This window comes from Halichoeres trimaculatus, unplaced genomic scaffold, assembly GCF_033239565.1.
Source record: "Halichoeres trimaculatus isolate MK-OKI-2021-1 unplaced genomic scaffold, fHalTri1.1 fHalTri1_scaffold_3, whole genome shotgun sequence".
NCBI classification, from domain to species: domain Eukaryota; kingdom Metazoa; phylum Chordata; class Actinopteri; order Labriformes; family Labridae; genus Halichoeres; species Halichoeres trimaculatus.
Genome location: NW_027437181.1, coordinates 32,921,523 through 32,946,922, shown reverse-complemented (window position 1 = coordinate 32,946,922; position 25,400 = coordinate 32,921,523). Strand labels below are relative to the sequence as shown.

The following is a 25,400-nucleotide window of genomic DNA, read 5'->3' as shown; positions in this document are numbered from 1 at the left end:
GCTATATATATTATTCATTTAACTTAAGTGTAAAATATTCTAAGACAGTATTTGGTAAAAATAGATGAATAAATAAATTAGAAAAAAATGCGGTAGCACTTTAGATTACAGCCCGCGTCTTACAGTGTAGTTTCCCGTCTCTTACAGTGTAGTTTCGTCAACTGTAGGGGTAACTCTCACACATGTACCTTGACATTTTGCGGTACCTATCGGGTAGTTACGCTCTCGTCTTACAGTGTAAGTCCCGGAGTCTTACAGTGTAGTTTCCCGTGTCTTACCATGAACTTATCAAAACAGTGTAATTTTCCTGGACATATGCTCTAACTATGCAAACCTTGATGTATCACTTCCTCTTAAGAATCAGCATGGATAAAGATTATGTAGACCAATGATAAAGTTAAAAGCTGTAATGTATTGATGAGTATGGGTTTCACATAATAATGATATGCAGACGTATAAAATATCTTTATTTTTTTATACACACAGAGACCCCACATTGTAATTCTCCTTTTAAGTTACTGATCCATTAAGATCACACTTGTCTTTGCTTACTGGCTAACTATCCAGTATTTTCTGTTATAAATTGCCTCTGTTCTTCGTTGATGTGTTGTAAGCATTTTGTATATAATTTTATTCAGGCAACTTAGAGGGCAGACCGGGGTCCTTAGGATTTTGCGTATTTGCGTTCATGCCTTTATGCGGGCAGCCTGGGGTCCTAAAAGTTGTATAGCCCGAACGGAGATTCCGCGATTGTTTAAAAGCATCTTCAAAACATCTTATAAGTTATCAGTGATGCATTCTTGAGGAAGTAAGTACTTTAATAGCTTACAAGTTATCTTCAAGGAGTGTTGAGAGGGGAATAAACATTTAGTTTGTTTGATTATGTGGCAGGAATTTTGGCTCTTGTTTCCCTTACGTTGCACTGCTAATGCTAAATAGCTAGTGGGCGCATCATTAACGTCTGGTAGACACTGTCTTTGATTCACCTTCTGTTATTTATTGTTTCAGATACCATACACTGCCAACCCTGTTGAGATGCACTACTGATAAGTGGCTGTTGGACGTTGATGTCACACACATTATTCATCCTCTTCGTTCATTCAATCTCCATCCATCCGGCCGTTGGTGTAATGCTGTTTCTTAAAGGATACATAAAAGACTGAACTGTGAACTGTGTATCTGCCTTTACTCTCTGACCGGAGTATCTGTGTGGATAAAGTGTCCAAGCATTATTCATCATAGAAACACAGATGTCAGTAGCTTCAACAGTTCCACTGCAACAACCCAGCACTTTACCTGTAACTACTGGTCAACACCTGGAACTGGACTAGATTATAAAATGCACACTAGTAGAGGGTAGTTGAACATTAAGTACAGCGAACAAGTGTGCACTTTAAAATCCAGCCCGGTTCCAGTTGTTGACCAGTAGTTACAGTAAAGTAGTGGGTAGTTACACAGTAAGTAAAGCCAACATGTGTGCACTTTATAATCCAGCCCGGTTCCAGTTGTTGACCAGTAGTTACAGGTAAAGTAGTGGGTAGTTACACAGTAAGTTAAGCCAACAAGTGTGCACTTTAAAATCCAGCCCGGTTCCAGATGTTGACCAGTAGTTACAGGTAAAGTAGTGGGTAGTTACACAGTAAGTAAAGCCAACAAGTGTGCACTTTATAATCCAGCCCAGTTCCAGTTGTTGACCAGTAGTTACAGGTAAAGTAGTGGGTTGTCGCAGTGGAAGTACTGGACAGTTAGACAGTAAGCAGTGGCTAGTGTTAACTTAATGGCCGGGTTACTTAAAAGGTGAATTACTATGTGGGGTCTCTGTGTGTTTAAAAAAATAAAGTTTTTTTTTTTTTTACATCTGCAAGTCTTATCATTATTGTGTGAAACACATACTCATCAATACATTACAGTGTTTAGGTTCATCATTGGTCTACTTTATTCACAATACTGATTGTTAAGAGGAAGTGGCACATTAACAGCAAAAGCATATGCCCAGGAAAATTACACTGTTTTGATAAGTTCATGGTAAGACACGGGAAACTACACTGTAAGACGAGAGCGTAACTACCCGATAGGTACCGCAAAATGTCAAGGTACATGTGTGAGAGTTACCCCTACAGTTGAGGAAACTACACTGTAAGAGACGGGAAACTACACTGTAAGACGCGGGCTGTAATCTAAAGTGCTACCAAAAATGCTGCTTTAAAAATAAGACTGGATCGATCAATGCTATATCTGTCATCAGCTTTTCAACAAAAATTTTCAAAATACAAAAACACCACCCTCCTCTGCATGTGATTCTGTGTCACATGATGTCAATTTCGTCGGACCTGTAGAGATAATTTATTATTTCTCCATTTCCTGTTTTATTTTGTTAAAAGGTGTTTCTAGTGCTTTGCACTTCCTGTCGTGCTGTCACCCTCACCACTGATCACTTTGTTGCACCTGTGTCTTGTTACTCGCTTTTCCTTCTTCCCTCACTTCCCCGTTGCCTGTAGCAGTCCAAACATCAACAGTCCCCCTGACCCTCGTGTTCAACCAGCTCTTTCCTGACCCCGTTCCTGAATTTTGACTTTTGATTTTTTGACTTCTTGCATACTGAACTAAAACAACTCCAAAACTGGTCAAGAAACTTTTTTTCAGTGCAAATACACCCACTGTGACAAAGACTAGCTAGCTGTTCATTGTATGTTCCTCTTCCACTGTTACACCTTCTTCTTGGTCCTCCCATCGACTGTATAATGGTTGGACGTAGTCTGTGTGATGTTATCGTCTGTGTCTGGAACAGAGTTTTGGTGCAGTTTGTTGGCAGTAGCTGTATTGGAAACAGGGCCTCAAGCATCCTTACTTACATCTACAGGGTGCCCACCTGTCCGTCAGGTCAGCCGTGCTTGTGATTGGGTGAACTCATGGTCTTACAATCTCCTTAACTGCTGAGTTAAAAAACAAAATAAATAAATAAATAAAGAATATGCCAATGGTGAAGCTAGCTACTCGGGCAAGAGTCTTTTTTTTTTTTACCAGACTGTAAACATTTCTACTTCTGCTGTGATTTTTCCCCCTCTTTAATTTTTTGGGAGTTTGGCATGTTTGTGGTTTCCAGTACTTTGTGGGCCATTCTCAGGTAGACACTCAAACGAACAGCAGATTGTAGCGCTTCAGTATTGTGTCATATTTTTTGACTGGAAGTTGCTGGGTCCAACAACCAGTTCAAAGAGCCACAACCAACCTCTATGAACCAGCTAGTGACACAAATTACCATATCATTAATTTCTGCAAATCATCAAGATTTTATTTTTTATTTTTTTTATTTAAAAGGTGGCTGTTATTATCAGATTTAGAGACAAAAAAAAAAAAGTTTAAAAAATCACCCAATGAAAAAGTTAATTATTTTTTCTAAACTTTTCAAAGAAACAGAAATTATATTGAAAAGTAGTGGAATGAAAATGTTAGCATAATAAAACAACAACAAAATGGATACAAAATTAATTTTCAAAAAAAAATATTTTGTGTATCAGTACACATCACCACGGCAGAGTTCCCAATCTCCACTGAGCATTTCTAGTCTTGAATATATGTTCAAATTGTGTCCTCTGCTGATTTCCCAGAATTCTTCTTGACATAACTTCCAAATTCCTCACTGCACTGGGATGTTTCTTCTTTGTGTAGATGACAAAGCTGGATCATCCGGAAAAAAATACATGTCCATTTCATTCTTTTAGAAGGACTTCAGTGTTTGGAGTATTTACTTTTTGACTTGGGGTCTCATACTGTCAGCATCAGTCTTTAAAATAGGTATTTATTTTAATTAGAGTGGCACTTATTTAATACAAGTTCATACTGAAAAACTTAAGTGGGACTGAATGAGTGCATTCTGTGTTAACTGTGGTCTAAGTCATTTTGTAAAATGATTTCCTGTTTAAATATTTCCAAATTAAATGCATATAGCTTTATTTTATCATGTAGCAGGGTAAAGACCCTCTCATATCCTGACGTTGTTCTCTGTATTTTGATGGTGTTGCTGATCCTATTCTTCCTCATATGAAATCTAATCACAGTTGATCGCCTGCAGTTTGTGCAGGTGTCAGTCTGACTGTAGCCGGTAGGAGGGACTTGATGCTTCAACTTCTCATTTAGTGTCTGTGAGCTCTCCAGCCAGTCGTCCTGGTCCTGCTCGGAGAGAGAGACGACATCAGCAGCAGCAGCACAAGCAGCAGCATCGCGGTATTCAGGCGAAACACCATGTATCTTAAGCTGAAAAGACGAGCGGAGCCTCTCATCATTTCGCTTTCTTATTTTTGATTTCCGTTTTTTTGTTTCGTCTTTCCTTTCTTTTTTTTCACCCCCTCTCTCCTTTCACCCAATCGCTGACGCGCAAGGACACTACAGCATCCATCCCCGGCAGAACCGCTCACATAGAGCATCCTCTGTACAGACGCACCACCATCCTCCTCCTTCCTTCCTTCCTCTTCCTCCTCTCCTCTCTCCTGTTCTGTTCTAACCCAGAGGACATCACCGGGACCTCTTTTCCCACCGTATCCACCCGGAGACATGGATCTATGGTTTCATTCGATCCGGATTTGCTGGTGGAGGGTTTTGTTTCTGATGAGTGTTTTCCAGGACTATCTGAGCTCCATGCTGGACTGCCCGCCGACCTGCAGCTGCTCTCAAACAGAGATCTATTGCAATAAGTCCGACAACGGCAGGTTTTTCCCTTTACTGGCGCTGCAAGACACTGGGAGCAATGGGACCAGCGTTGACATAGCAGAGTTATTCAAAAACATCAGCTCCATGTAAGTAAATGCGGATTCTGCTTTATTTGGTAATCATTAATTAATCTCGTCCTCCTTGGGGCGCCTGCGCTTTTTGGGGTGTCTGTTGCTTTTGTGTGCGCTGATCTGAATTGTTGGAGGATTATTTCTTAATTTTAGACTTTATGCACTTCTGTCAGTGGGTTTTTATAACACCATCTTTGATAATGGTGGGTGCAAAATGCGCGTTTTCTGTCTCGTGTCTCCTTTGCAGAGCGACAGGAGGAAAAAAAATCCGCTGCAACCTTCAGACGTGGCAACAAACTAGGCTACTTAATCTGGCGTCTTTATATAGGACCAGTGAGATTAATTTGCAGTGTGTTTGCGTGTGTGTGTCCTCATAAAGTTGCTCCTCCGCAGCGGCTCCGCAGGCCTGCGCGCGGCCAAAACCGACAGAAGGGTGATGTTGCGGAGAGGCGCAGATCAGCCATTCACTCGCCTCCCGTCCGCGCGCGTGTTCAGCAACTGCTCCGACAGATTGTGCTAAATGAAACAGAAATAAGCGGTGCAGTAAGGTCAACCAGTTACATTTCAGCCCCGCATCCTCTGAGAGCGTGATGCGACCCGACAAACTTTATTATGTCCACATGATGGCGGGGGTCTCGAGCGCATGAGAGACAGAGCCAGGGGATGAGGGGAGGGTGGTGAAAACGTCACTTGTGGCTTTTTTTTTTTCTTCAGCAAAAAGAGATGGACGTGGTGTCAGAGAATTCATGAAGGGTTTGCTTTGAACGCATGATGACGGTAGACCCAACCACCCACCCCTCACACCACAGAGGAGAAGTACATTTTTATTCTGCATCCTCCCCGTCTCCCTCCTCCTCCTCCCCCCGTTCTCTGGCATCGATCCTTCCTGCCAACATCAAAGCTTTCTTTCTTGAAAAGTCAGGAGAAAAAAAAAGCAGAGCCCGGGCCTTAAAATAAGACCTCTGGTGTCGATGAGGCTGATTTGCATATAGAGTATAAACATCCTTGGTTCACTTTACGCGCTGGAATTCCCCGCACGGCTTCCCTCCGCGTCGTTTCACGCCGCACAGGACTTTTCTCCCCTGTAGTCAGTTTTTTTTTGGGAGGGGGGTATCCGGTTTACCCTTTTATCCGTGTGAGGGAGACAACAACTTATTCTGTGACACGGTTCATCGCTCAGCCGGGCCACTAGAGGGTAGCCTGGTACCCCCTTTATACAGAGGGAATGAAGAGCTCTGTGTTACAACACTGGAGCCATTTACGTGACTGTTTTATCAGAGAGGGTTTTTAGTCAAACCAGGCCCAGAATAAGGCCCGTGGTGAGGCTTGGAGACCCTAAAAGCAAAGGAAATGAAGGGTCAAAGGTCACAATACACTCATAGGGATTAGTCTGACCTCAGATTGACCCTGCAATGAGGATATCCTTTCTCAAAGCCCTGTTTATTTACGTTCATGTCATTTATCTATTCATGTATCCCCTGAAATCAACAGTAGAAAAACCCATCTTGTGGCTTTTAATTCCAAAATGCCAAAATTCACTTTATAATAAGCTATAAGTCACACATCGATTGCCTTTTTGCCTTTGAGAAGGCTTAATGCGATTGAGCCAGGAGTAATTGTGCATTTCATGGCCCCTCGCCAGCAGCAGGCCCTCGCTTGTTTTCTTGCTGCTCAGCATGGACAGCAACCTCCACCCGGCACCACCAGCAGCTCAAAGACAGCCTATCAGACAACGCCTCCCAATGTCACATCCGAAGGAGGAATTCATGCATTGAAAACACACAGATATGAGTCATTATTTATATATTTTATGTAAAATCACATAAGACCACACAAGTTTTTTTTTTTTTATTCACATGACAATAACAGGATTTAGAAGTATAAATATGGCATTGAGTTACTTGTTTGGCATGGAAAAATAGAACACTGCTACTTGTAGCATGTCTACAAATATTTTGTGCTAAGTCCAAAACTATTTGATGGTTTTGCTTAGTGTTAATTTCTTCTATTGCTCCTGAGGACTAATGAGCAGTAGTACAGTTAAAGCATCAATGATGGAGAATGCATACTGTACAAATTCTGCCCTTTCTCACAGCAAGGTGTTTGATGAGTAATTTTTGCTAACAAGAGCCGGATTTGGCTCATCGCAGCGGAAACAGGGAGACGTGGGGACAATTTACGGAGCCTGAAAACTAGAGCGAGGGCTCCCTGCAGGAACCGCAGTGCGATTGGCCAGCCAAAGAAATCTGCCAAGTCCAGATAATAGTTTTCCAGTTCTCTCACATTAGAGATTCATCACAAGAGGCATCAGTGTTTGAAGTGGATGAGATAAGGCCTTGCTGTGATACTTGAAGAAAAGGCGGCTCTCTGAGAGCAGCTGTAGCATGTGACAGGTTTGTGTAAGTGCGGCTCTGACTGCAGGTGCTTGTTTCTTTGCAGAATCCAATCAGCCGTTCCACCTCTGCTGATGACGTTTGGCCTCATTTTGTTTTCCTGTTTCTTTTTTAGTACCTCTGAGAGGGTAGCTTGTAAGGCGAGGCTAAAGTGTCAGTCCAATCTGTGCAGGCAGCTCTGTGGTGTCAACTACTAAAACGTCTCCGATATATATTTAGATCCAAAGCACCTCTGTTTCTCTCCTCATCTCTTCTGTTCCTGAGTGCATCCATCCCACGCCCACACACCAAGCATCTCCAAGTGTGGAAACCAATTTAGGAGACGTAGCTAAGTCAAAGAGTAGAAGATACATCTTTGATGCTTTAGTAAAAGACCATCTTTGACTGATACCTAGACCTTGGTTTTGTCCAATGCAGAGTAACCTCTCAGCAGCAATGCATTGAAGAGATACAGATTATAACTTTTGCACCAACATTTGTGTACTGAACTGCTGCCATTGTTGTTGTATGACCTGTCTCTGTTCATTCAAAGGACATTAAAAGATGCTAGGCTAGTGTTATCAACAGTGCAGATCAAACCGGCTTTATTTTGGAGTTTCACTTCAAATTGTTATGTTTTTTTTTGATGTACAGTCAGGAAATGTGTGATTGAAGCATCGCTGTCATTTGGCTAGCTTTGAACACTAACAAACAGCTCAACACTCTTGCTATCACACCATTTTGCTCATCATCACGCAGTAATTTACCTGTAAACTGTTCCTCTTTGTCACTCTAAACCTGTGGCGGATCCTTTATTTTATAATCTATTAACATATTATAAAATATGGTAACTGTCCAGTGTACTGACAGGCGTACTTACTCATCGCTGATAAAGCATTTTCACTGTATAGGAGACATTTCTGCTTCTTATAAGGAGACAACTTGATCTGCATCCATGCTTTTCTGCAGTAAAAGGACAGATAAATGGGGATAAAAATCATCGCTTTTAATAATATCCCTGTGGGGACTTTCTGTAGTCACAAACATATTATTAGCATATATTAGATGGGATCTGTAAAGAGTCACTACAGCCCTGAATTGTTATCTTCATGGAGCGACAGAGAAAAATGCTGAAAGCATTCAAGTCCCTGAGGACATTTAAAACATTTTACAGATAATATCATGCTTACAAGGAATTTCCATTACATAGGTTGACTTTCTTAAGTACTTGAAATTTTCCATCACTTTAAAGAATGAAGCATAACACAGGTCAGGTTTTAGTCTCATTATTGATTCAGGAAAAGTTTGCTGTGTATGTCAATAACAACCTTATGGAGCAAAAAGTGAGTGGGTGGTAATACAGACATAAAACTTGACAGGGTAAGCAGGAATCCAATGCAAAGAAAAAAAACATATAGATGAGTACATTGATTTCAAAATGCTTTATTGAAGTTGAAGAAACTCAGCAAAGTCGCTCTTAAGCTTCCACAACAACAGGTTCCTTTCTTTCTTCTTGCATGAGGACATTCATGCTAATTTGATACTTGACATTAGATATTTAAACTAAAGGTATTAAGGGTTAAGGTTAAAGGCCTTTATATTGACACTTCTGTCCTTGTTCAGCTCTTCCTCTTCACTTTGTTTTTCACTTTGCAGTTGAAACACCTTGAAACACAAATGAGAGCCTTAAGTGACAGTGCCACACATTCCATTCTGTTGTTTAAAAGGGCTGTGAGGACTTTTCTGGTGATCTTGAAAAAGTCTCCCTGCTAGATATATTGCTGATCCTTACTTACCGTCCAAGTCTTACATCCAAGTCTTTACGACGACACCACGCCAGCTGATGAAGTTTAGTAGTAAGGTCGCAGATATCTCTGCTGAAAATGATTTCTATGACTCATTTTGTAGTGATGGTGGACACAGGAGCCTAACAGACAGAAAACGGACAGAAGAACAGAAGACAGCTAAACAGGAGAGTGATACAGCCTGAGCTAAAGGCTAAAAGGGCTAAACTGTTCGTGACCATTTCTATTCCAACCCACAGTCAGCAGTTATTCTGCAGTGGTCTGTTCAAACTTGAGAGTCTATCAATAAAATGAAGAGTGAGGTTATGTTTGCTCTGCTTGGTAGATGACTGGCAGGACATAGCTTACCGGGATTCTCGAATGTTTCACATAACGGACATGTCTTAGAGCCAATAGTACAAATTATATGAAGCTACTAGACTATGGTACAAAGTTGTTTGCTTGTTGTCATGTTTCAAACTGTATCCCTCCATAACTGTACAGATAAATACCCTACTTTGGTGCATTTTATCCAGTAAAAAGTTGGCTTGAACGAAGAAAATTTGTTTTAAAAACAAGAGCCGATTTCCAAGTATTTCCAGTTTAAACACACTTCTTTTTAAGAGTGAATACATGAGACTCTGGGCTAAAAAGAGGCCATGCAGTCTAAGTTATGAACCTTTATTTTACCAGGAAAAAAAAAAGACAAGATTACATTTTCCCCACGGACACAAATACACACTATAACTAAACAGATCCCCCTCGCAGCATCCTTAAGAAAATAACCAGTTTAGTTGTTGACCCTGGAAACAATGTTGCTTCCCTGTCACAGATATTTGGTGTCCAGTGGTTCACCAGGCTCCAGTCACATCTATGCTAACCACTAACCATCATTTTTTTACCCACTCTGAGACCAGCCTGAGACAACACTAATGGTTTTGCCACAGTGTCAACAGGCAGAGGTGGGATGAACTGGACTCCTCTGTGGATTTATTTGATATAACGCAAGTTTAAGTTATTCCTGGCATCTCTTTTACTGTGTAGAATGAATCACTGTTGTTATAGGGTTTGACCAATCAGAATCAATTATTTAACACTCGTATTACATCGGAGAATAGGGCATGTTAATATCTTATACAAAATCTATAGTTTATTGGTGATAACATCCTCATTTAAAATTCAGAATCCATGAAAAGTTGATCCCCGGTATATTTTCTTCCATAAGTAGACGTCTCCTTTTAATTTCATAAATTTATGAGCCAGATTTGAAGTGAACTCGCAGAAACTTCAACAGAAGTTATGTTCACATTTTCCAATGGCAGGAGACTTTCAATAAACCATCCATGATTTAGTCATAAGGCCCAAACACATCCAGAATCTTCACATTTTTCACCCTTTTACATCCAAATTCATCCACCCAGCCGACACAGAGTCCCAGCTCCCTTTGATTTCCTCTGTCATCCAGAGTATGTCTTATTTTGACAGTAATTGATTTGACTATTACAGTCATTAGTATGCACTGCTCTCGCTAAAGTTGAACGTTGAAATCAGAAGTCCTCTATTTGCCTTTTAAATGAGAATCCTCTTCGAAAACGATCATAGTTTTGGCCTCTTCAATGTCAACTCTCTTTTCAATCACAGAGATTTATTAGACTTGTAAAATTGCCATCTGTTTATCTGCAAACAAACTGAGACTTCCACACTCTTAAGCGGTTTACTGTTTATCTGCTTTGCCAAATGCAGCTTGAAATTTATCGTTTAATATCTCTAAAATCTTATAAAAGTCTGTCTCTTCACATTTCCAGGGATGTAAGCTATCCTTTAAAATGCATCATAATATTGGCTGTATCCTGATTAATCTTCTGTGTGCAGGAGGTGACATTTTCAGGTGATTGAACTCATGTTGTGGAATTAATCAGGTGTTATCAAGTGAAGCTGAACTAAAGGCTGTGAATGACCCTGATCCCTGACCTTCCTGTGAGAAAAAAAGGGTCATTTTGGTCGTAATGTTGTAAAATAGGATCATGTGATGTGCTGTGATCTTACAGGATAAAGTATAAAACAGCTGTCGAAGCATCCGTGCTCTGCTTTACTGCCTGTTTAATTCAATAGCCATCGTATCCAACAAAGGGCCGAGAAACCCCGGCTCCATGCCAGATACCCTGCTCTCTTTAAACTTGCTGGAAGAAGTTTTTTCTCACTTTCTCTCTTCCTTTTTAAATTTCAAAACAGCTAAGCTCTGCTGGAAACAATCGATCCGTGCACACCTTCAGCTACACATTTAATATGAAATCTGCCAGCAAGCTGCTGCCAAACAAACCCGTTTCATACACAAACGTTTCCAAGGTCTGCTTATAGGTGACTGGTGTGGGCTGAGAGTGTCCCCCGGTTCAGACAGAGAGCATTACTGCATTATATAAACGCAGCGTTTTCTCTCCCTCTTAAACCTCCAGTGCGGCCCACATAAGTGTGTGACTGCGGCCAATAGCAACTTCACATCCAAAGATCTGCTCTGTAATTGTTGCATAAGGCTTCTGAATGGGAATTGATAAGTAGACTTTTATAGAATTTCAGTGGAACTGTCAGGAGTGGAGTAGCTCCTGTTCAACAGAGAGTCTTTGCTGGAGAGCTTGAGCACATGTTGACCTCACACTGCAAAGGAACCTTTGTGCATTAGCATTGTGTATTTATAGGAGCACTTTAGGTATATGTCACTTCATCTCCACAAAGTTCTGGGACCTTCAAGAGACAAATTGAAAAGACGAATGGATGAAAATGAAGCCGTGGAGGTCAACATCTCCTACATTTTAGTCACCATTGAACTTATATCTCCCAAATTGCTGCTCCATTTTCACTTTATCTTACCCTACTTTCTGTTAGAGACTAAACCAGTGGAAGATTTCAAGAATGACTGAATATAGATTGTAGATATTGCTGTAAATCATTTCCCTGGAACTTTTCACCAAAGACTTTGCAAAGATTTTACTGAAAAATGACTTGAGGAGCAGAAATGGTTTATTCTTTTGGAAAAGGAGCTTTCTTATGTTTCAGTTTTACACATTTTCAACATGATGCTCTGTGACATGAAAGCGTGCTTGTCCAACAGGGATAAAAGCATTTCTGCGTTGTTTTCTGTGTTACACGCTCCATAAATCAATCAGACAGTTTTTCTCTGGACAACTTATTCACACACACAAAAAAATACAATCTCAAGACATGTTACAAAAAGAGCAGCTCTGGACCTGGGCTTCTTATTATACTTTCATACAAAAGAACTTCCCAAAATTATTCCATGATGAGCAGAGGTCTCAGCAGTTTTTATCAAGCAGCTGTGGTAGAAAACATCCTTCTAACAGGCAGAGACTCCAAGCAGAACTAGACTGTGTTGAGCTTCTTATCAGCACCGACTGATGATGAAACACACAGCTCAAACATATATGTCTAAAATGTCATTAAGAGCAGTGGTTCCAAGAGGGAGGATGCAGTGTTCATTCATTGTTGTAAGACTATTAACAAAAAATGCAGGTTCAACTTTGTATAAAACTATCACTCAACTTCAATTAACTTGAATTTGTAGAGCCCTTTAAAACACAAGATGACCTAAGTTCTTTCCATTAAAATCAACAACATCAGAACACAACAATTCAAATTCAGTACAATAACAGTATAATACGATTAAAATGGCAAGAATATCTCATTATCATTCAATCCCATTACAAGAATATCCCTTTACTGTGCGTTAAAAGCCAGTCTGAATAAATAGGTTTTAAGCTGGATTTAAAAAGCCCAAAGTCAGTGGTGGTGCGTAATTCAGGGGGTAGCTTATTCCAGAGCTGGTTTGAGAACCGTGAGGCCCTAGTGCAGGGGTGGCCAACGAGTCAGGGACCAAAAGCCACAAAAATTACTGTGGTACTACAAAGAGCCACAAAAAACATGATTTTATGTAAATGAATTTACATAAAATGAAAATCAATACATTTCCAATTTTCAAAGCGAGATTTATTATGGTTGTAAGTGTGTTTAAAATTTGTACTTGGAGCCATGTCATAGACAAATTTCTGTTTTTACTGCAGAAGAGACAAAGGTCCATCTATCTATCTATCTATCTATCTATCTATCTATCTATCTATCTATCTATCTATCTATCTATCTATCTATCTATCTATCTATCTATCTATCTGTGAGCACATGAACAACTAAGAGGAGAACATATAGAGAAGAGAAACTGGAACTTAAGTATCAATGTCATCACCCAAGTATTGATCAGTACTGATCCCAACGTTTGCAACAATATATCAGTTTTATGAGTGGATCGAAGAGCTGCACACCGAATGGCAAAGTGCCACATGCGGCTCACGAGCCACAGGTTGGCCACCCCTGACCTAGTGGGTTTTGAACACATATTAAATCTGTCAGACAGGGAGGGGCAAAGCCATTAAGGGCTTTAAAAACAAATAAGCTGAATTTTTCAATCAATTCTAAAACAAACAGGGAGCCAGTGAAGGGCAAACAAAACAGGTGTAGACAGATGGAAATTGCGAGTATTCCTTAAAAAGCATGCAGCAGCATTTTGAACCAGCTGAAGACGTCTAAGTGATGACTAAGAGACACCAATATACAACGCATTGCAGTGATCGAATCTTGAGCTAATAAAAGCCTGAATGGTTCTTTCCAGGTCTAAAAGTTTTTACCTTTGTTAAAACATGTAACTGATAAAACTGGCCACACTGACGATTTGTTTGTCAGATTTTAAACTCCTATGAACTTAAAAGATTGATCGTTCAGAGTATGTAGAATCACCAAATAGAACATACTCTACACTTGAAAAAGACTCCAAAGGTGATTTAGGAAGAATAATGATGACACAAATGATTTAATTAGGAGAGCAACAACGCTAAGTTGAGTATCCAAGGGCTTTTTTAAAAAAAATTGTTTGGTCTGTTTTTTGGAAATGTGTGAAATCCCATGGCAGAGTGTCACCGGTCTCCATGTTATTTTGTGGGTTCCAGGCTAGATCCTACCAGTAGGTCTTTTTTTTCAGAAGATAATAAGAGTGAAATAGGTGAGTGGCTTAGCCCAGCCCTTTCTAAACTAGCACAGGTTGTAACTATTGTTTGTCAAGAGAGTCCAAACCCTATGTGGGGAAGGAAAAACATGAAAGACACAAAAACTGAAATTGTGCAAAAAGGATTAAGTGTGTGTTAATGAATCAAAGCGTCCGTTGTTGGATGTCAGGGAGATGTGTGGAGCATGTTGAGGGTGTGAGAAAAAAACTGCAAAGATGGTCAAAGCAAACAGAGAGAAAGAGATTACACCTGGGAGACTGACCAGGTGCTGCTCAACTCCGCCCACCTGGGAACAAACAGAACTAGCAGAGAGGAAAAAGGAGAAAACTGATTTCAGTTTTGCATGTAGGTAACGATAAATCAGAGTGATGGACAAAAAACAACTGACAACATGACATCCCACTATACCGGTAAAAAACAGCAGAGTCCCGAACTTCATTGACAAGGTGTGCTCCCTTTTACGTTGTAGTTGCTCATTTTAAAGTGGTGATGTCAATTCTTATTTTACAGTACACTCTAATGGAAAAAAAAAAAAAAAAAAAAAAAACCTTGAGAACACAATACATAATTTTTCAGCAGACGGAAATTCTCCCACACTCCTCCTTTAATCCAATTTGCAAAAAAAAAAAAAAAGTGCCATAAAATATGCTTATAGCTTAGCCTTAGGGCCATAATTAAGGGGCGAAACTATCAATTCATTGCTTCAGTATGCTGCTGAATAAAGGCTTTGAAATTATGTGAGCATTAAAAGAGAAATAAATGATGAGAGAGATACCCACGAGGGGGGAAATGTGCTATACCTTAAAAACATGGTGATCCAAAAATCTAAACCTATTTCTCTGGTTTAATAACTCACTTAGAGAAGAGTCGATATGCATTTTAGGGATTCTGATCACAGTGTGATGAACATTTATGGCTAACACAGCAGCTTCTGTTTGTGTCTGAGGCTCAGTGAACTGGAACCCAGTCATACGGTTTGGATCTGCCCCCCCATCTGTGATGTCAGCTGGACGTACAGAGTGTGTGCCCCCTCCATCAATAAGCATTCAAACATGAAACACACACACATCTTTCCTAATCCACTGTCACTGCATTTATCTTTTCACCCATCCCCTCCCTCCTCTTTCTTTTATCCACTTCTTCCTCATCGCGCTCTCGCTGCTGTGTGAACTTTTGATGTGTCTCTGATGCCCGGCTCACCTGCATCTGTTTGTCACTGTGATTTATTTTTTACTGTCAGCGTGACATTTTTCTCTGTCATTTTCATTTATGTGTTTTTTTTTACATTTTGTAACTCAGTTGAGGTGAGGAGTTTTACACGCCTGCTGGGGTTTCTTTGTGTGATCCAGGCTTTAACTGTGTTGCTATCATTTGACGGCCTAAATAAATTGCAGCTAAACCTCAGTTAGCCTTTGTTAGCTGCTCACAAAGAACAATGCTCAGGGCTTTTAACTGTCTGACATCATTCCTTAATATTTGCTTTATATCCAAACAAGTGAAAAGCAAAAAAAAACACACTTAATTTTGTTCTTAATTTTTTTTTTTTTGTATTCTTATTCAATAGGGAATCTGAAACAACATGTTTCATGAGCTTTTGGATCCGGCTGAGAAATGTTTGATCCTTATTAGAGCTGGTACTTTAGAATTACAACCAAAACATGACAATCTCACATAGCTTTTTGCCAGAGAGACAAAAACATTTTGCTCTTAGTGAGTCTTTCTAAAGCCACCATTAGGACTTAATAAGTGATCTGAAAGTAGTCTCACTTTTAGATACTGTTTATAATCAATGATCGAAAATAACATTGTCAGCACCAAAAATTCATCATTTCTGCATGTTATTTCTCAGTATCCATGATAAGGTCGGATATTTAGCCCACTCATCCATTTTTAGCCGTAGACCAAAAAGCCAAAAGGCCTGACATCCCATCCATCCATTTCTACTAAAGGCGTCACTGCATTCAACGCCTGATGTGTGCATACAAGTGAAACCTGCTCTAGTGGTAAATCTAGAACTACAGCCATGAAGGATGTATGTTAAGATTTTTTTTTTTCCACTCTTCATTGTTAGGGTTTTGAGTTTTGATTATAAAGGTGTATTCACACCTGTGGCTCGTTTGCTTTGTTCCAGGGCAAAAATGATACAATTGTGGCAGTTGTCACTTGGTTCATTTGTGTTCACAAGGCAAAAGTCTGTTGCAGTCCAAAGTTGTGTACAAGTGTCTCGTGTGATCAATTTTTTCTCTCATTGGTCAGAAATCATACTGGAAGGCGGGAGTTTTCCTATCTTTGTTCATTCTTTCATGTTCTTACCCGCCATGGAGCATCAACGACGTGTGTGGCTAGTTTGTAATATAGCGTTTATCTCATGTACCAGTGTGCACTATATGAACAACATGTGCAGTTTTTTCAATGAGGCATTTTATTTCCTCCCTGTTCAACGTGAGCCCACAACTCCTTTTTTTCTGTTCTTCAGGCTTCTCTACTTCTTCGTCTGCTGTTGTTGATTCTTCTTCTCGTTCTTCTTCTACTATTTTGACTGTGCAGTTGTCAACCGGGCTCATTACTGCCCCCATCACTACAGTGTGAGCCACAGTAATGAGTCAGTTGTGTCAGTTGCTGGAGCCTTTGTGTTCTCACTGTAAAGAAACACTACAGGGCTCGAATGGAAGTGAGCTAAGACCACCTATTTTTGCCGATCTCAACCCGCTTGTTCTGTCCCGCATCTGAGAGCGATTGCTGTGTTCACATATACCCAAACGAACTGGACTTTCGAGGGGAGGGGGGGTGCCCACTGTTTCGAAACAACTGCCCAAATGCTCCATGTGTGAATACACCCTAAGAGTTTGACTCAACAGTAGCATTTCCAATATGTTACTTTTGCGAGGCCCTCCAGATCCCATCATGTGAAAATTGAAGCCTGGTGAGCAACAGGTACCTGCTGAGTTACAAGCTAACAAACTAAGTCCGTCATTGTTTACTGTCCATATAATTGAACAAGAGGAGGCTGTTTGGTAGAGAAAGACATTAAAGGAATTAAATAAACTCTATTTATTAAAGGGGTAAACTAACTAACTAAATAAATAAATCAGTAAAAAGCAATAAAAAAGAAAAGATGAATCAGCTTCTGTTCATTTTTTGTCAAACACAGGACAGCTGCCCCCAAGCTGTTTTTAATGCCTGTTAATATAAAACTAAAACTTTGGCTATTGTTAAGTGGCTCCTTCAACCAAAACATTAACAGTGCAGTTGGATTAATAAAAGAATGATCAATGTTCTGTATAGAAAACACACTTTCATGTGTGTCTTCATCAGCTGGTTTAATACATCTTTGTCTTTTGAAGATCCAAACAAAAAAAGAATAAATAACTTAATAAAAAAAAAAAAAAAACAGGATTTTGCTCCAAAATGGCCTTTCATCTGTTACTTAACTTTTCAAATGCTCCATGAAGTGTTCTTGATCTTTTGTAATTCTCAAATGTTAGAAGGTGCCTAAACAAAAGAAAACTTACAAAAACCTTGGCTCAATTTATCAATCAGAAAAAAAAAAACCTGGCATATTCTTTTTTTTTTTTTGATTAAATGCAAAAACAAAATTATCAAAGAAGAAGTAAACAAGATTAGGAATGTGGCCAGAGACTTGACGCCAACTTCTGATTCTTGCCAGTATTTGATTCTCTGTGCTTTGGACTCGTTTTATCTTCACGAAAATCAAATTAATAAAAAATGAAAATGATATTTTTATATGATCTAAGAAGTTCTGAAGATTTTGGTTAGCAGTATTAGAATACTTGATTAGATGGTGTTCTTTTTACTTCACTCAGGGAGCTACAGAGAAATCGTGTTTCGATCTTGATTTAGGGTAGATACAACATGCCATCGTGAATTTTGCAGTGAGTTACAAAGACTCATTCATTCATTCATTAATTATCGACCTGTCTGGTGATAAAGTGACTGTGAAATGAAGCACCTTGCTCGTGGTGTTAAAGTGATCTGCAGCCTTCAAACACCTTGTTGCGTCGTTGGTCCCTTGCTGCATCAGAGTTAGCGCCATGACTGACGTTAAGCCACCCGGGAGAGAGCTGCTAACTCACATCCTGCCAGTTGGACTTTCCGTGCAGACCCCCCGCTGCCCTCCTCCCCATCACTGAGCTCACCTCAGGCAGAGCACGACGGCCTCCTCCTCCGTTATAAGCATATCATCAAGTTTGCATGAGCCTGTCTTTGTGGAAAGTAGGTCACGGCTGCCATCTGAGGATTCGGGGGAGAGAGCGGCAGTTTGGTTCAGATCTTCTGCGTGCAGGGGTGCTGTGAGAAGTCCCGACCATGTGACCGACCCTTCTTCTCCCACGCCCCCACCTCAGTTCAACTCCCACATCTGCAGGGAGCCCTCACGGCCTTAAAGGATGCATACCAATGAGGCACCTTCCTCCATTTCAACAATCAAAAGATGCATTGAGGACGGAGGGGTGAGAAATACTGAGGGCTCTGCTGTTTCAGCCTGGATTAGAAAAACCCTTTAAAGCCTTGCAGCCGCCTTCCAGAGGCTTTCTGTTGACATTTAGTTGAGCTTCTGCTTTTATACAGCAGATTATGAGTCAGTGTTGCTACTGTGGGCAACACTTTATCTATATTTGTCAAATTTGAGAGATTGAAGGAGGCAGAAAAAATGTGCATCTACCTATTTACGCCTCAATTGGTTTCGTGGTAGCATATAAACATGAAATAAACACAGCAGAAATGTCTCCCTCGTGCATAGCTCATCAATTTACATCTATTTACACGCATTCGCTTCCGCTCCTTTTGCTACTTAGAATGTGCTACATGGTTTCTCACCTTTAAACAGCAATTATCAAGTGCCTGACGATGTTTGTGTCCATAGTGACCGCAATTCAGACAGTCTGAGGTGTAACCAGGCGGCTGCATTGAAGGTTTGTTACAGTTAATCATGTCTCTACATGTTGCTGCTGGCTTAGTGACAACACATGAAGCAGGATCGTAGCTCATGCCTTCTTCTGCGTCCTCCTCCTTCACAGTGTGAGGAAACTTTTTTGAAATCTTTCCCTCTCCATCTGGGTTTTCTCGGTCGGTTACACACACCATTAATTTCCTCCGAGATAACCTCCTCCCAGGTGAGGATCTTTGTCTGACCTCCACGGTGTCCATCACAGCGAGCCGAGTCCCTCCCGACACCACAGACACAAACCCCCACCTTTCCGTCCTGCCTCTCTCCTGGCTCCTAATAAACCCCCTGCTTATGATTCATGTGGGATGTTTTGAGATTCAGAAAACATCAATCATCATGTATTATCAAGTAGGAGGAGTCACCCCTCTGTCCTCCATGGCGGCGCTGACTGGCAGGGCTGTGTGAATAATGCAGCTCTCTCTGCTCTCATGGAGCTGTGGTGGGGTTCTGAGGCAGAGCTTGCATGTTGATGGATGATATTTCTCAGCGTTATTTCTCTTTTTGTACCAGTGTGACCTCAGGTGGCTTTTTCTGGGGTCACATGTGTGTTCGAGCTTATCCCCGCAATGCTGTGAAATATTCTTTTTTATTTTCATCAGCAGTTTGAAACATTTGAAGGCCACAGCTTCTCTGACATGGGGAAAAAAAATCTCTCAGAAGTGGAAAAGTAGTTGCTGTATATTTTGGCATTTCTTTGTTCTCGCAAAGCAAATCATGGCTCACAGCGAGCCGCCCTCCCCTGCCCTCATCCGTCCATCAGTTCTCCATCTGTACAAATGAGATCTATTTGAGGCAATATGCGCGTCGCTGTTTGGGTGGTAAACACTCATGATAAATTAATGGCTCTACAATCCTGGCTGTTTAGATTTGACCGCAAACATCAGCAACTGCAGCGGGAACAGGAAAAAGCATTGCAGCACAAATGTACCTTCATATTTCCCAGAAGGCAGAAAGATGTATATTTTGTCCCTCACTGAGCACCGTAGCCGCCTGTGTTTATTGATTATCTCAGATGCTTTGATATCTGTGTTTGTTCTGTTCTGGGCGACTATCGGTGCGTATTGCACTACATCAAAACATTATGGACTTGGCAGGCCATTCAGCCTCACTCACTGATCATTCTCAGCGAGCCGAGGACTGTCGGTGGCCGAGCCTCAGTCGACAGCACCGAGAGGGTTTTTTAAAACCCTGACAGAGCTTTGTGTGGAGGCAGATGAGGACACATTAAAAGTAAATGGTCCACTGGGACTCGGCTCTCCTTCCTACTGGCTCCCTGTTGGTGCAATGACCTTGATACTCCTGACAGAATATCACAGTCACTCTCCATCTTCCTCATAGGCTAAAAATCTCATCATTTTTAGAAGTGCCTGACATCCCTCTTTCTTCCTGCTGAATCACTTTCTCCTCTCTCATATTGCTCCGCTCTGATATGCTTTATAAGAGAAAAGCAGACTTCACTTCTCAAATTCTCCTCTTACCTTTTTAAACCCCACATGCCCAGTAGTTCACAAACTTTTTTTTTAAACCATGGCATACATGTCGAAGGCAATGAACCAATCGTTCAGGCAGTTGAAAAACTGCCTGAACAAATAAAACATCAGCTCTGGTATGTGTTGGTGTTGTTATCAATCGGGACAGATCTGCATTCCAAACTTGAATCCTCTGAGGCTGTTTGCTCACTTTCTCACTTTGATAAAGCCTGAACTATAAGCTAAATCTAAAGAAAGTTCTCTTTAAAAACTTGTTCGCGTGTGAAAAAGAAGGATCATAGATTGAGCTAAAGTGATGTGTCAGTCTGAAAGTTTTGGTCCCATAAAGTACTTTGTTGCCCCTAGGGTAGATCTCCTGTTTTACTCTTTCATCCACCTGCTCTATACACTGCTCTTTATAATGAGGTGTACCACAGAGCCTTCACTTAAAACTTTCAATCCACCCTGCCATAACATGGTCTGGGGCATAGTCTCTATTGTCTAACGCTGACCATTAGATTCTTGTACAGACAGCACATTAACATAAACTGATGTGCTGTAATCTTGTTGTGAGGCAGACAGGATTAGGAAGAGCCAAGCCAGCTGTTTAAAGTTTTGATGCCAAGCCAAGCTAAGCTAAGCTAAGCTAAGAGTCTCCATCTTTGTATTAGCAAAACTAGGAAGATGAGCAGAAGTCCCTTGCTTAAAGCAGGTCTCAGCCCTGACTGTGGCAGGCTCTACATTGCAGCAGTCTGCTATTAAGAATAACACTGCTTGGTGAAATTGGCCAATCAGAATCAAGTATTCAAATTGCTCCTTCATAAATGTAATTAGTTATCAAGGAAATAAATTATTACTTTTTTTTTTAAGCTCTGACATCATCAAACGTGTTATCTATGTTTTTGGCCACCAACCTTTTTGTGGCTTGTGCCACTGAGAGATGTTTCATGAGATCAGAGTTACTCACATCACACACACAAAAGCTCTGCTCTGGCTCACAATGTACACTTCACATTTCTGTTCTTGACTTCTACATCAGTGATGCTGTAGCAGTGCCTATACTTTCATCCTAAAAACGTCAGTTTTAACCAGACAAACTGCTCTGGACTCGCCGTTGTTGCATCTACTTCTCTTGTGTTTGAGGTGTGTTGAGGTTTGTAACAACAATACCCACCTACCCTAACTCTGTCTCTGATTGGCTAACCATTAAGTTACACTGTAGCTTTGGCAAATCATCATTACTCAAGGAAGGACAACCAGGAAAAAAAAAAAAAACACATCTTATTTGCAATGCCTGTCCTGTGCCTGGCTGAGTTAACCAGGTCAGATAACAGCTGTTCAATATCAGTGCTTCATATTTTACTGTCAGTAACAGCATTTTAATTTTGAATAGTAATTAATTAGATTACTGTTGTTCCCAACACTGGTGAATTGTCATTATAAAGACTTTAGACTTTGAGCTTGAGAACTGTTTCCAGTATTTTTGTGACACTGAAGAGGGAAGCAAGAACTTAGATGGACCATGGAACATGACTGATTTGTAGTTTTTCTACCAAGTTAATTCTAAATCATCTGTTTGAAAACAACAGTAAAAGTATGAATAAAAGTTTACATTAACTAAACATTTCTTCACGCATAGTTTCAGAGCTGTTTGTTGTTTCAACTTGAGCGGGCACTCGCATACATTTTGGGGCTCTCATTTTTCGAATCTGTCTAAGTTTACGGGACTGCGGGGTACAATCAATCTTCTCATTATTTATTTATTTATAATTATTCAAAGAAACAGTACGTAATAATGAACATTTCATTTGTAGTCCCTGTCAGGTCATAGCAGAGTTCATAAAAATAGAAAGAGACAAGTAAGACAAATTGAAATAATTCATGATGACAGCTTAAAGATGAAACTCAATATACCACAATATTGTTACCCGAAGAAAAAGTGCAAAAAAAGCGCTAAAGTTGCTGTATGTGGAGTTAGACATGGAAGGTTGAGTTGTTCAGGTATTTAGTCCCGAGATGATGATAATGACTGATTTTCCTTTTTATTAATGCTGGAGAAGAAACAGTTTCTCTTTCCTACTCCAAAATTAAAAGAGAAGGTTACAAATTACAGAAAGGTTAATTTTCTTTTCATGACTTTGGTTTGGTCGTCTCACACTGTGCTGAGCAGGAACATGCCAGTGTTTCTGTTTGCTGCATTGAAAGAAATCATCATTTTATCAGCTGCTTTCACAGACTTAATTACTGACCACTGTGTGCAGGGAACTAACGTTTGAATTAACAGCCTTGATTAAAGGCTCTTAAATTCATTTTATTTTTTACCTCGGTCTCATTTTGGTATCACTGGAATGCAAACTGAAGCCCTGCTTTTACCAGCAGCCTGTTAATAAAAAGAAGCGTTTAAAACCTTTGTAAGGGATGTTGTGTCTCATTTGCTCTCCATTATTAAGCTCATGTTTTGGGCTAGTAATGTGGGAATTCCAGTTCAGTCAAAATGTGAAATGAAGAGAGAAGGGGTTGTGTTGTTGATGCGGCTGAATGGACACATTGTTGTAGCTGCTGCAGTGACTCAAACGTTCTTCAGGGATGATGGAGGATGTGACAGCAGGGGCTTCTATATAAAGATCTTTGTTGGATTTCTAAGGATTAAATAAGCCTGTCTTTCCCACAGCAATTAGTCATTAAAATGTGTATTGTTGGTGAATATAATACATACATTTAAACACATTATCTCACACTCACAGGTCAGCACTATGGAGAAAAATGAACAAATAGAGATCTGTAGGCTTATTTTTCTATCCCTTGTAAAGATTAAACAATGATGAACTCTGAAATAGCGTTTGTTCTGCAATGCTCGGTCACTGAGAGACAAACTTTTGACAAATTTTGACCTTACTTGCCATTGTCAGGACACAGGAGATTTCAGCGAGTTTCATCATCTCACATTCCAGGCTGTTCATGAAACACAGAGGTTGGTGTTTAATTTATACTCACACTAGTTCCCCACATTAAATCACTCAGAGTTAACACAGTCCATTGGGCTAAACAACAACAGCCACAACAACTACCAGTGCATGCATAACTAGCAGCGACACCAAGCTAATTTGGTGCTTTGGATAAATTAGCCTCCATGTGGAAAACCAACGTCTCTTCTTTGACAAGGCTTTGATGGAGAAACTGGCTGGCACGTCAGTCAGGAGAAATGACTCGGGGCGGCAGCTGTCTACATTTGACACTGTGAACTGCAGAGGCTTCTTATTTCCAGAGGAAGCCATCACCTGTCAAGCATCGCTAATGTGTTTATTGTTCCTGGAAAGATCAACTTGTTCCCCTCTGGTTATTTTAGATAGGAGGCTGAGAGCGTGAGAGTAAGTGTTCTATGTTTTGCAGATTTCTTGGTATTTTTTAAAGTCCTTAAAATGACTTGCCCTAAATACTTAAGTTATCATTGGATCCAGGCATGTATAAATTAAATGTGTACAGGCTGACAAAAGGCAGTGAGTCCCTGGGCAGGGACATGCCAGATGAAGATCGATCCACTTTTAAAGACACAGAGAACATGATGTGTGTCTGTTGTGACTGTGAGTGCAGTTTAATGAGCTTTGTGCTCACCTAATTTGCTCACATACATGTAGATGTGAGGATATATAAAGATGTGTTCATGTCTTTGGGTGTGGCTCATGTTTGCTTGGTGTTATAAACAAACTTCTCTATGCTGTTTGATGCTGGCTGGGTGAGATCCTGAAAAGTGTCTGATGAATTCTGTGAAGGATAGGTCATGTTTATAACCAGGCAGGAAAATAAAATATTCACTTGTTTACTCATTTCACACACAACTATTGGGTATTTGTTTCACAATCCTAATGCAGACCTCTTGATACTGCTGGTCAAAGTGTTCTTGGATATAAACTGGACAGTATCTATGATGTATGCAGTACATATTACAGCCGTGTGATCCAGTAATAAGAAAATAATAGCCTACCTTTCTTTTATGTCAAGCATATTAACATAACGTTTGTCATAATTACATCCTGTCCAATGAAGTTGATGTGTCCTAAATTTAATAGAGTGATAATAATGCCAAAGTTAAGTTGCTGTACCTTGTGAATAAATGTGCAGAGGAAATGTTTCAGTGGATAAAAAAAAAAAAAAAAAAAAAAAAATCAAAGCATGGAGAAAAACAAAAAAACGTAAACATAGACCTGTTTGTGTTTGCCCCCTTCAACTCACTCAGCATCCAGATGGCGTGCAGCACAACCTGCAATAATAAGCTAGCCACACTTAGTTTTTTTGAACTGTTTAAACTTGGCTCATTATGTTTTGTTATTTTCCTCTCTTCTTTTGTTGTAATAAGTTTCTTATTTTGTGTCTTTAGATAATTTTTGCCTTTCTTTGTAGTTTCTCTCTGTCTCTAGGTGTTGTTTTCTGCCTTTGTGCTTAGTTTTTTATCTCCTCAAAGTCCTTTAGAGACTGTCTGGATATACCTTATTTTCTCGCGGCTGTTTTTCTTCCCTTTGTTGTTACTTTGCTTCTCTCTCTTGTGGTCATTGTAAAAGTGCTTGTAATAGAAATGCTGAACATTTTCTTCAGAGACTTTGCCCCATATTTTGCTCTTCAAATACATACCAGTGATCCTTACATGTGTTTGTTATTATGACTTATTTTGGGTTGAGCTGCACTTGGAAAACATGTACTAACCCCATGCCTTTACCTAATGTAGACATATGACATGCTCAGAAATGGCGGCTACAGATCTGTTTTGATAAATACTGTCAGTGTATTTGTATGAGTGAGAGGGAGACAGAGACAAGCAGTTACTTAAATGAAAGCAGGAAGAAAAACAGCAAACAAATCAAATATTCAACAACCTTGAGCTCTATCTTCCCCTTAGCTCCCTCTTTCCTTCGGAGGTAATTGGATGACACTGTGGGCTGCCGGGAGAACTAGAGTGTATGAGGACTCCAT

At 40.1% G+C, this 25,400-nt stretch overlaps 1 protein-coding gene across 4 annotated transcripts in view; it reads left to right on the top strand.

Moving 5' to 3' along the window:
• The window catches only part of ntrk3b (neurotrophic tyrosine kinase, receptor, type 3b), a 352,741-nt gene that overhangs the window by 48,281 nt on the left and 279,060 nt on the right, over positions 1-25,400 (top strand). For 2 of the 4 annotated variants that reach the window (XM_074666173.1, XM_074666171.1), the window contains exon 1: positions 4,146-4,793. The exons of 1 other annotated variant lie outside the window; for it this stretch is intronic. In XM_074666173.1, the coding sequence (XP_074522274.1) occupies positions 4,552-4,793 (242 nt within the window). In that variant the 5' untranslated portion in view covers positions 4,146-4,551. Of the gene's footprint in view, positions 1-4,144; positions 4,794-25,400 lie in introns of those variants that run through there. One more of the 4 variants, XM_074666172.1, reaches the window with a different exon arrangement.